The sequence below is a fragment of the Macrobrachium nipponense genome, chromosome 17, assembly GCF_015104395.2.
Source record: "Macrobrachium nipponense isolate FS-2020 chromosome 17, ASM1510439v2, whole genome shotgun sequence".
Classification (NCBI taxonomy): domain Eukaryota; kingdom Metazoa; phylum Arthropoda; class Malacostraca; order Decapoda; family Palaemonidae; genus Macrobrachium; species Macrobrachium nipponense.
Window position 1 is genome coordinate 50991598 of NC_087210.1, and position 12286 is coordinate 51003883.

Below are 12286 nucleotides of genomic sequence, written 5' to 3' on the forward strand. Positions count from 1 at the left end.
TCATAAATCTAGGCATTCAGTTGGACCCTGTACAGCTCCCTTTACTGTTATCAAAACTAGGCTTTCAGTTGGACCCTGTACAGCTCCCATTACTGTCATCAAACCCAGGCGTTCAGTTGGACCCTCTACAGCTCCCTTTACTGTCATCAAAACCAGGCCTTTAGTTGGACCCTCTACAGCTCCCTTTACTGTCATCAAAACTAGGCCTTCAGTTGGACCCTCTACAGCTCCCTCTACTGTCATCAAAACTAGGCCCTCAGTTTGACCCTTTGCATCTCCCTTTACTGTCATCAAAACAAGGCCTTCAGTTGGACCCTCTACAGCTCCCTTTACTGTCATCAAAACTAGGCCCTCAGTTTGACCCTCTATAGCCCCCTTTACTGTCACAAAACAGGCGCTTCAGTTGAACCCTTTTATAGCTCCCCTTTACTGCTTATCCCCCCCCAAAAAACAGCGCTTCAGTTGGACCCTTATAGCTCCCTTTACTGCCATCAAAAACATTGATTCTGTTGGGAACCCCTTACAGCTCCCGATACTGTCACCAAAAGAAAACCAGGCCTTCAGTTGGACCCTTTACAGCTCCCTTACTGTCACTCCAAAACCAGGCCCTACAGTTGGTCCATCTACAGCTCCGTTTACTGTTATCAAAACCAGGCCGTCAGTTTTGACCTTCTAAAGCTCCCTTTACTGTCATCAAAACCTGGCCTTCAGTTGGACCCTCTACAGCTCCCTTTACTGTCATCAAAACCAGGCCTTCAGTTTGACCCTCTACAGCTCCCCCTTTACTGCTCAAAAAACCAGGGCTTCAGGTGGACCCTCCACAGCTCCCTTTACTGTCATCAAAACTAGGCCTTCTTTTGGACCCTCTACATCTCCCTTTACTCTCACCAAAACCTGGCCTTCATTTGGACCTTTTACAGCTTCCTTTACTGTCATCAAAATTAGGCTTTCAGTTCTCCCTTTACTGTCATCAAAACCAGGCCTTCTGTTGAACCCTCTACCAAAGCTCCCTTTACTCATCCAAACCAGGCCTTCTGTTGGGTCCTCTATCGCCTCCATTACTGTAATCAATACAAGGCTTTTAGTTGGACCCCTTTACTATCTTTTAGTTGGACCCTCTACAGCTCAGCTCCCTTTACTGTCTTCAAAACCAGGCCCTTTATTGTTGGGTCCCGCTCTATCTAGCTCCCTTTTATCTGTCAAGTAAATCCGGCGGCCTTCAATTGGACCTTCCACAGCTCCCTTTCTGGTCATCAAAACCAGGCCTTCAGTTGGTCCCTCTACAGCTCCCTTTACTGTCATCAAAACCAGGCCTTTAGTTGGACCCTCTACAGCTTCCTTTACTGTCATCAAAACGAGACCTTCAGTTCGGCCCTCTACAGCTCCCTTTACTGTCATCAAAATCTGGCCTTCATTGTTGCATCCCCCCTACATTCTTCTTCTCACTGTCATCAAAACTAGGTCTTCTGTGTTGGAACTCTACAGCTCCTATTTACTGTCATCAAAACCAGGCCTTTAGCTGGACCCTTACATCTCCCTTTACTGTCATCAAAACAGGCCTTCAGTTGGACCCTTTACAGCTCTCTTTACTGTCATCAAAACTATGCCTTCAGTTGGACCCTCTACAGCTCCCTTTACTGTCATCAAAACTAGGCCCTCAATATGACCCTCTACAGCTCCCTTTACTGTCATCAAATCCATCCCTTCAGTTTGACCCTCTACAGCTTCCTTTACTGTCATCAAAATCAGGCCGTCAGTAGGACCATCTACTGCTCCCTTTACTGACATGAAAACCAGGCCTTCACTTTGACTCTTTACAGCTCCCATTACTGTCATCAAAACCAGCCCTTCAGTTGGACCCTCTACAGTTTCCTTCACTGTCATGAAAACCAGGCCTTCAGTTGGACCCTTTACAGCTCTCTTTACTGTCATCAAAAACCAGGCCAATCTGCCCTTGGACTACAGCTACGCCCTTTACTGTCATCAAAACCAGGCCTTCAGTTGGACCCTCTACAGCTCCCTTTACTGTCATCAAAACCAAGCCTTCAGTTGGACCCTCTACAGCTCCCTTTACTGTCATCAAAACCAGGCCTTCAGTTGGACCCTCTACAACTCCCTTTACTGTCATCAAAACCAGGCCTTCAGTTGAACCCTCTTCAGTTCCCTTTACTGTCATCAAAACCAAGACTTCAGTAGGACCCTTACATCTCCCTTTACTGTCATCAAAACCAGGCCTTCAGTTGGACCCTCTACAGCTCCCTTTACTGTCATCAAAACCAGGCCTTCAGTTGGTCCCTCTACAACCCCCTTTACTGTCATCAAAACCAGGCCTTCAGTTGGTCCCTCTACAACCCCCTTTACTGTCATCAAAACCAGGCCTTCAGTTGGTCCCTCTACAACCCCCTTTACTGTCATCAAAACCAGGCCTTCAGTTGGACTCTCTACAGTTCCCTTCACTGTCATCAAAACGAGGCCTTTGGTTGCACCCTTTATAGCTCTCCTTTTACTTTCATCAAAACCACCTCTTCTGTTTTCCCTTTACTGTCATCAAATCCAGGCCTTCAGTTGGACCCTCTACAGCTCCCTTTACTGTCATCAAAACCAAGCCTTCAGTTGGACCCTCTACAGCTTCCTTTACTGTCATCAAAACCAGGCCTTCAGTTGGACCCTCTACAGCTCCCTTTACTGTCATCAAAACCAGGTCTTCAGTTGGACCCTCTACAGCTCCCTTTACTGTCATCAATACCAGTCCTTCAGTTGAACCCTCTACAGCTCCCTTTACTGCCATCAAGAACAGCGCTTCAGTTGGACCCTTTGTAGCTCCCTTTACTGTCATCAAAACCAGCCCTTCAGTTTAACCCTCCACAGCTTCCTTTACTGTCACTAAAACCAGGCCTTCAGGTGGACCCTCTACAGCTCCCTTTACTGTCATCAAAAACAGCGCTACAGTTGAACCCTTTATAGCTCCCTTTACTGTTATCAAAAACAGCGCTTCAGTTGGAGCCTTTATAGCTCCCTTTACTGCCATCAAAAACATTGCTTCAGTTGGACCCTCTACAGCTCCCTTTACTGTCACCAAAACCAGGCCTTCAGTTGGACCCTTTACAGCTCCCTTTACTGTCATCAAAACCAGGCCCTCAGTTGGTCTATCTACAGCTCCGTTTACTGTCATCAAAACCAGGCCGTCAGTTTGACCTTCTAAATCTCCCTTTACTGTCATCAAAACTAGCTTTCAGTTGGACCCTCTACAGCTCCCTTTACTGTCATCAAAACCAGGCCTTCAGTTGGACCCTCTACAGCTCCCTTTACTGTCATCAAAACCAGGGCTTCAGGTGGACCCTCCACAGCTCCCTTTACTGTCATCAAAACTAGGCCTTCTTTTGGACCCTCTACATCTCCCTTTACTCTCACCAAAACCTGGCCTTCATTTGGACCTTTTACAGCTTCCTTTACTGTCATCAAAATTAGGCTTTCAGTTCTCCCTTTACTGTCATCAAAACCAGGCCTTCTGTTGAACCCTCTACAGCTCCCTTTACTGTCATCCAAACCAGGCCTTTTGTTGGTCCCTCTATCTCCTCCTTTACTGTTATCAAAACAAGGCTTTTAGTTGGACCCTCTACAGCTCCCTTTACTGTCTTCAAAACCAGGCCTTTAGTTGGTCCCTCTACAGCTCCCTTTACTGTCAAGAAATCCGGCCTTCAATTGGACCTTCCACAGCTCCCTTTCTGGTCATCAAAACCAGGCCTTCAGTTGGTCCCTCTACAGCTCCCTTTACTGTCATCAAAAACCCAGAAACGCGGGCCTTTAGTTGGACCCTCTACAGCTTCCTTTACTGTCATCAAAACGAGACCTTCAGTTCGGCCCTCTACAGCTCCCTTTACTGTCATCAAAATCTGGCCTTCAGTTGGACCCCCTACAGCTCCCTTCACTGTCATCAAAACTAGGTCTTCTGTTGGACCCTCTACTGCTCACTTTACTGTCATCAAATCCAGGCCTTCTGTTCGACCCTCTACAGCTCCCTTTACTGTCATCAAAACCAGGCCTTTAGCTGGACCCTTACATCTCCCTTTACTGTCATCAAAACCAGGCCTTCAGTGTGACCCTCTACACTCCTTTACCCTTCATCACACCAGGCCTATCCCAGGTTTGGACCCTCTACAGCCCTTTACTGCATCAAAACCAGGCCTTCAGTCTTGACCCTCTACAGCTCCACTTTTACTGTCATCAAAACCAGGTCTGTTCCCCAGTTGGGCCCTTCTACAGCTCCTTTTACTGTCATCAAAACCAAGCCTTCAGGTTGGACCCTGTAACAGCTCCTCTTACTGTCATCAAAACCAGGCCTTCATGTTGGAACCCTCTACAGCTCCCTATTTACTGTCATCAACAAATCTTAGGCCCTCAATTTGACCCCTCTACATCTTCCCGTTTACTGTCATTCAAAAGCATCACTTCAGTTTGACCCTGTTTAGAAGATTCCTTTACTGTCATCAAAACTAGGCCTTCAGTATGACCCTCTACTGCTCCCTTTACTGACATGAAAACCAGGCCTTCACTTTGACTCTTTACAGCTCCCATTACTGTCATCAAAACCAGTTCTTCAGTTGGACACTCTACAGCTCCCTTTACTGTCATCAAAACCAGGACTTCAGTTGGACCCTCTACAGCTCCCTTTACTGTCATCAAAACCAGGACTTCAGTTGGACCCTCTACAGCTCCCTTTACTGTCATCAAAACCAGGCCTTCAGTTGGACCCTCTACAGCTCCCTTCACTGTCATCAAAACTAGGTCTTCTGTTGGACCCTCTACTGCTCACTTTACTGTCATCAAATCCAGGCCTTCTGTTGGACCCTCTACAGCTCCCTTTACTGTCATCAAAACCAGGCCTTCAGTTGGACCCTCTACAGCTCCCTTTACTGTCATCAAAACCAGGCCTTTAGTTGTGACCATCTACAGCTCCCTTTACTGTCATCAAAACCAAGCCTTCAGTTGGACCCATCTACAGCTCACTTTACTGTCATGAAAACCAGGCCTTCAGTTGGACCCTCTACAGCTCCCTTTACTGTCATCAAAACCAGGCCTTCAGTTGGACCCTCTACAGCTCCCTTTACTGTCATCAAAACCAGGCCTTCAGTTGGACCCTCTACAGCTCCCTTTACTGTCATCAAAACCAGGCCTTCAGTTGGACCCTCTACAGCTTCCTTTACTGTCATCAAAACCAGGCCTTCAGTTGGACCCTCTACAGCTCCCTTTACTGCCATCAAAAACAGCGCTTCAGTTGGACCCTCTACAGCTTCCTTTACTGTCACCAAAACCAGGCCTTCAGTTGGACCCTTTACAGCTCCCTTTACTGTCATCAAAACCAGGCCCTCAGTTGGTCCCTCTACAGCTCCTTTTACTGTCATCAAAACCAGGCCGTCAGTTTGACCTTCTACAGCTCCCTTTACTGTCATCAAAACAAGACCTTCAGTTGGACCCTCTACAGCTCCCTTTACTGTCATCAAAACCAGGCCTTCAGTTGGACCCTCTACAGCTCCCTTTACTCTCATCAAAACCAGGGCTTCAGGTGGACCCTCTACAGCTCCTTTTACTGTCATCAAAACTAGGCCTTCTTTTGGACCCTCTACATCTCCCTTTACTCTCACCAAAACCTGGCCTTCAGTTGGACCCTCTACAGCTTCCTTTACTGTCATCAAAATTAGGCTTTCAGTTCTCTCGTTACTGTCATCAAAACCAGGCCTTCTGTTGAACCCTCTACAGCTCCCTTTACTGTTGGTCCCTCTACAGCCTCCTTTACTGTTATCAAAACCAGGCTTTTAGTTGGACCCTCTACAGCTCCCTTTACTGTCAAGAAATCCCGCCTTCAGTTGGACCTTCTACAGCTCCCTTTACTGTCATCAAAACCAGGCCTTCAGTTGGTCCCTCTACAACTCCCTTTACTGTCATCAAAACCAGGCCTTTAGTTGGACCCTCTACAGCTCCCTTTACTGTCATCAAAACGAGGCCTTCAGTTGGGCCCTCTACAGCTCCCTTTCCTGTCATCAAAATCTGGCCTTTAGTTGGACCCCCTACAGCTCCCTTTACTGTCATCAAAACCAGGCCTTCTGTTGGACCCTCTACAGCTCACTTTACTGTCATCAAATCCAGGCCTTCTGTTGGACCCTCTACAGCTCCCTTTACTGTCATCAAAACCAGGCCTTCAGTTGGACCCTCTACAGCTCCCTTAACTGTCATCAAAACCAGGCCTTTTGTTGGACCCTCTACAGCTCCCTTTACTGTCATCAAAACCAGGCCTTCTGTTGGACCCTCTACAGCTACACCTTTACTGTCATCAAAAACAAAACCAGGCCCCTTTCTGTTGGACCCTCTACACATCCCTTTACTGTCATCAAAACAGGCCTTCAGTTGGGACCCCTTACAGCTCCCCTTTACTGTTATCAAAAACCATGCCTTATTTGTTGGGACCCTCCAACCAACTCCCTTTAATGTCATCAAAAACCTGGCTTCTGTTTGGGACCCTCTACAGCTCCCTTTACTGTCATCAAAAACCAAGGCCTTCTGTTGGACCCTCTGACAGCTCGTTTTTTACTGTCATCAAAACCGAGGCCTTCATGTTTCCGACCCTCTACACAATCCCTTTACTGTCATCAAAACCAGGCGGCCCTTTCAGTTTGGGACCCCCTACAGCTTCCCTTTACTGTTATTCCAAAACCAGGCCTTTCTGCTTGGACCCTCAAAACAACTCCCTTTACTGTCATCAAAACCATGGCTTTCTGTTTTGGACCCTCTACAGCTCCCTTTTTACTGTCATCAAAACCAGGCCTTCAGTTCGGACCCTCTACAGGCTCCAATTTACTGTCCATCAAAACCAAGCCTTTCAGTTGGACCCTGCATACAGCTCGCCCTTTACTGTCATCAAAACCAAGCCTTTCAGTTTGGAACCCTCTACAAGCTCCATTTAACTGTCATGCAAAACCAAGCCTTCAGGTTGGCACCCTCTACCAGCTCTCCCTTTACTGTCATCAAAACCAGGCCTTCAGTTGGACCCCCTCTTACAGCTTTTTTTCCTTTTACTGTCATCCAAAACCAGGTTCTATTCAGTTGCGGACCCCTCTACAGGCTCCCTTTAATGTTTTATTCATCAAAAACCAAAGCCTTCAGTTAGGACCCTCTATAGCTCCCTTTACTTTCATCAAAAGCAGGCCTTCGTTTGGACGCTCTACAGCTCCCTTTACTGTCATCAAAACCAGGCCTTCTGTTGGACCCTCTACAGCTCCCTTAACTGTCATCAAAACCTGGCCTTCTGTTGGACCCTCTACATATTTGTTTATTGTCATCAAAACCAGGCCTTCAGTTGGACTCTCTGCAGCTCCCTTTACTGTCATCAAAACCAGGCCTTCAGTTGGACCCTCTACAGCTCCCTTTACTGTCATCAAAATCTGGCCTTCAGTTCTCCCTTTACTGTCATCAAAACCAGGCCTTCAGTTCTCCCATTACTGTCATCAAAACCTGTCCTTCATTTGGACCCTCTACAGCTCCTTTTACTGTCATCAAAAACAGGCCTTCAGTTGGTCCTCTACAGTTCCCTTTACTGTCATCAAAACCAGGCCTCCACATGGACCCTCTACAGCTCCCTTTACTGTCATCAAAACCAGGCCTTCAGTTCTCCCTTTACTGACATCAAATTTTGTCCTTCAGTGCTCCCTTTACTATCATCAAAACCAGGCCTTCAGTTGGACCCTCTAAAACTCCCTTTACTGTCATCTAAACCAGACCTTCAGTTCTCCCTTTACTCTCATCAAAACCTGGCCTTCAGTTGGTCCCTCTACTTTCATCAAAACCAGGGTTTCAGTGTTCCCTTTACTGTCATCAAAACCTGGCCTTCAGTTCTTCCTTTACTGTCATCAAATTCTGGCCTTCAGTGCTCCCTTTACTGTCATCAAAACCAGGCCTTCTGTTGGAGCCTCCAAAGCTCCCTTTACTGTCATCAAAACCAGGCCTTCAGTTCTCCCTTTACTCTCATCAAAACCAGGCCTTCAGTTGGTCCCTCTACTGTCATCAAAACCAGGCCTTCATTTCTCCCTTTACTGTCATCAAATTCTTGCCTTCAGTGCTCCCTTTACTGTCATCAAAACCTGGCCTTCAGCTGGTCCCTCTACACCTCCCTTTACTGTCATCAAAACCAGGCCTTCAGTTCTCCCTTCACTCTCATCAAAACAAAACCTGCCTTCAGTTGGACCCTCTACAGCTCCCGTTACTGTCATCAAAACCAGGCCCTTCAGTTTTTATCCCTTCACTCTCATCAAAACTGGCCTTCAGTTGCACTCTCTACAGCTTCTTTTACTCTCATCAAAACCTGGCCTTCAGCTGGTCCCTCTACACCTCCCTTTACTGTCATCAAAATCAGGCCTTCAGTTGGACCCTCTACAGCTTCCTTTACTGTCATCAAAACCAGCCCTTCAGTTCTCCCTTTACTGTCATCAAAACCTGGTCTTCAGTTGGACCCTCTACAGCTCCCTTTACTGTCATCAAAACCAGGCCTCCAGTTGGTCCCTCTTCAGCTCCCTTTACTGTCATCAAAACCAGGCCTTTAGTTGGACCCTCTACAGCTCCCTTTACTGTCATCAAAACCAGGGTTTCAGTTGGACCCTCTACAGCTTCCTTTACTGTCATCAAAACCAGGCCTTCAGTTGGACCCTCTAGAGCTCCCTTTACTGTCATCAAAACCAGGCCTTTAGTTGGACCCTCTGCAGCTCCCTTTACTCTCATCAAAACCAGGGCTTCAGTTTGACCCTCTACAGCTTCCTTTACTTTCATCAAAACCAGGCCTTTAATTGGTCTTTCTACATCTTTCTTCACTGTCATCAAAACCAGGCCTTAAGTTTGACCTTCTACAGCTCCCTTTACTGTCATCAAAATCAGGTCTGCAGTTGGTCCCTCTACAGCTCCCTTTACTGTCATCAAATTCAGGCCTTCAGTTCTCCCTTTATTGTCATCAAAACCTGGATTTCAGTGTGACCCTCTACAGCTCCCTTTACTGTCATCAAAACCAGGCCTTCAGTTCTCCCTTTACTCTCATCAAAACCTGGCCTTCAGTTGGACCCTCTACAGCTCCCTTTACCGTCATCAAAGCAAGGCCTTCAGTTGGTTCAGTTGGTCCCTCCACAGTTCCCTTTTCTGTCATTAAAACCAGGCCTTCAGTTGGACCCTCTACAGCTCCCTTTACTGTCATCAAAACCAGGCCTTCAGTTTGACCCTCTACAGCTCTCTTTACTGTTATCAAAACTAGTCTTTCAGTTGGACCCGCTACAGCTCCCTTTACTGTCATTAAAATCAGCTCTTCAGTTGGTCCCTACACTGTCATCAAAACCAGGCCTTCAGTTGGACCCTTTTCAGCTCCCTTTACTGTCATCAAAACCAGGCCTTTATTTGGACCCTCCACAAATCCTTTTACTATCATGAAAATCAGTTCTTCTGTTAGACTCACTGCAACTTCTTTTACTGCCATCAAAGTAATTTCTTCAGTTGAACTTAATGCAGCTGCCTTGTTGATCATCAAAAGCAGACCTTCCAGTTGAACCCACTACAGTCGCATTTATTTTAATAAAACTAGTTCTGTCGTTGAACCAACTTTAGCTGCCTTTTCTTCACGTAAACCTGTTCTTCCATTAAACTTGTTGCAGCTTGCTTCACTGTCTTAGGAAAAATGCACCTTTTTCCAGTTCCATTGTGCATGCTTAATTATTTATATTTTATGCTAGGTTACTTCTTTTTGTATAAACGTATTTAGTAAATATGTTAGTGTTTTAGTTGTTTTATTTTTGTAATTCCTGGCATTATATTAATAATTCATGGTTATTTTTTATCAGTTGGTTTTATTTTGAAGATGAAAGTGGACAATGATCATGTACAGGACCCATCTCGGTCAAAGTTTATTACAAGAATTTTTTTTATGTAAATTCAATTGTGTCTTATGATCTTAACAAGCCATTTACTATTTTTCAGGTACTTTTATTAGAGAGCAACCAACTCATGTACCTCGGAAAGGTAAGATAACGTTTGTCAAACGTTATAAGCATTTAAAGTAATCGTTATGAATAATACATTTGTTTGTGCACTTACAGTGGAACTAATAAGAAACATAAAATAAGGTTATGCAGTCTGCAATACTAATTTTCATTCAGTATTTCATCAGACAACAGGAACTGTCGAACGACAGCTTTTCTTCGACTGTAGATTTTGTTATAAACGACTTGTACTTAACACTGATATATGTTTTTTTTTTTTTTTTTTTTTTTTTTTTTTTTTTTTTTTTTTTTTTTTTTTGCTTACGCCAGACCTTTGCTTAGGATACTAAAGAACTAGCACTAAACTTCCCATATAAACAAAAAATATTGTTCACAAACCTGTGAGGTCATAGAACGTATAAAACAAAGTGGCAGGACTTATTAACTGTCAATAGGTTTATCTTTATTAATAAGTGCTAGGTTTCAACCAATATGATGCGAGATCCTCCTCTAAATACGGCATTTATACTTTGCCTGCACATACAGGGAATAACCTGCCGCATTTTCTACTCACGTTGCTTTTCATGCACCCTTAGCCTCCTCTCTGAAACCTGGCTATGTAGTATTACCTCCATTGATTCTTTTCAAATCTCTCTACAACCTCTCTGCTCGCTTTTGTTTCAAAGGGTAGGGTTGCTCTTAATGAAACCTAAACACCCTCGTAGATGGAATTGTGGATCTTGAATCTCTTTTCTTTGATGCAACTTAACAGGACATTCTAGATCTAAGATAACTATTAAAACAGCGAAAGCTACAAAGGTTTAGGTTAACCAGGAGAGATATGGTGCATACCTTTGTTTTTACATCTGTTATGAAGTAGCTCCTTTTACAGCTCTTGATATCAATGCATAGGATAGAAGACCCAGTGGTCATGAATTTGTAAGTGTACGTTAGGATGACTTACAATAGTAATTTCCAATGACATGCCTGCTATGCTGAAATAAGTAGGGTATGTTAATTCACTGAATTTGCTTGTATTTGCCTATATCTTACTACAATAATATTGCAAGGCCGTGGCCTAGGTCAGTACAACTGTAACGTAAATATTATTTTAGTGTTATGGTATTCTCAGTTAAAAAATTTACAAAAGTGGCCACATAGCCAGTGATAACTGTAACCTATGGCTGCGTGTAGACTGGGTACTGGTAACAGCAGCAGGTAGTGATGATGAGTAAATCTTATGTAAAGAACCATACTTAGTTACTTGAACTTTTCAAGGCAACAAAACCTTCTTGAGAACACAAGGAATAAGCATAAGGTTGGTTCCTTGCCGCAGATACTAGGCCGAAGGCTAGGGCAGGATATAGCCCTGTATGCTTGGACCCTTTTTGGTAGGTTTTGGGGGTAGAGACTAGAGAGGGTTGAAAATCTCTTCTGGTTAGGTAGAACACAGATCCCTTGGTTAGGTTAGGTTATGAGAATGCATCTTGAAATTAACAGCGCCTCATTTTCAAGCTTTGCTATTTTATTATTTTTATGACGATATTAGTCAATGCACCTTAAACTGCCATAATGTCTTCAGAGAGTTGATTTTTCAGTAATTGTTCTATTAGTTGGTTAAGAGTAGTCATTCATTTATATAAAACATGAACTGCAAGCAGTAGTGCCACCTTTTAGGAAAGGGAGGTGGGTCAAGTATCCATGTCATCTTGACATATGTAACAATTACAGTTGCAAGTTTTAATTGAAATGGGGAATCGGCCAGAATATATGAAAATTTCAAGGAATAGCCGTTAGACATTCATTTTTTTTTCTTATGACAGAAAACTGCAGGCTAAAATGCGAATAACATAAAGTAGTAATAAAATGTTTATACAATAAATATGTAATTTAGAATGTCCAAAAAATTCCAAATAATGTTTGGAGATGTGAATTCTTGTTTAAACGCCTGAAAATCAAAATTATGATTGAGATACTTAAAAGAAAAGTGTTCTAGAAATATAATGGAATCGCACGTTAATACCAAGATATATGAAATGAATACTGATCATCCAAACATTATGGATTGACAGGTAATATATCATAAGTAATTTTTGAATTGATTAGTCGTGGTGATAGTAATTTAAGATGCCGTCCCTCATGGAAAAACATTTCATTCAAACGAAAAATAAGAACCCATCACATGAACATAAAGACAACATCGAAGTTTTGAAGTATATATGTTTCAGCCCCATGCTGTTCCCATGAGTTACTGACTGACTCGAGTCACGTTCGCAACAAAC

General features: G+C 44.0%; 2 protein-coding genes across 2 annotated transcripts; both read right to left on the reverse strand.

Moving 5' to 3' along the window:
* On the reverse strand, nt 1-339 carry LOC135195904 (tetra-peptide repeat homeobox protein 1-like). Its single transcript, XM_064222410.1, has one exon. It carries the CDS (start codon nt 337-339, stop codon nt 1-3), a length of 339 nt encoding a protein of 112 aa, XP_064078480.1.
* Nucleotides 340-4398: 4059 nt separating this feature from the next.
* On the reverse strand, nt 4399-5690 carry LOC135195905 (tetra-peptide repeat homeobox protein 1-like). Its single transcript, XM_064222412.1, has 2 exons — nt 5186-5690; nt 4399-4673 (listed from the first exon to the last, which is right to left on the reverse strand). Exons 1-2 carry the CDS (start codon nt 5688-5690, stop codon nt 4399-4401), a joined length of 780 nt encoding a protein of 259 aa, XP_064078482.1.
* Nucleotides 5691-12286: the final 6596 nt, after the last annotated feature.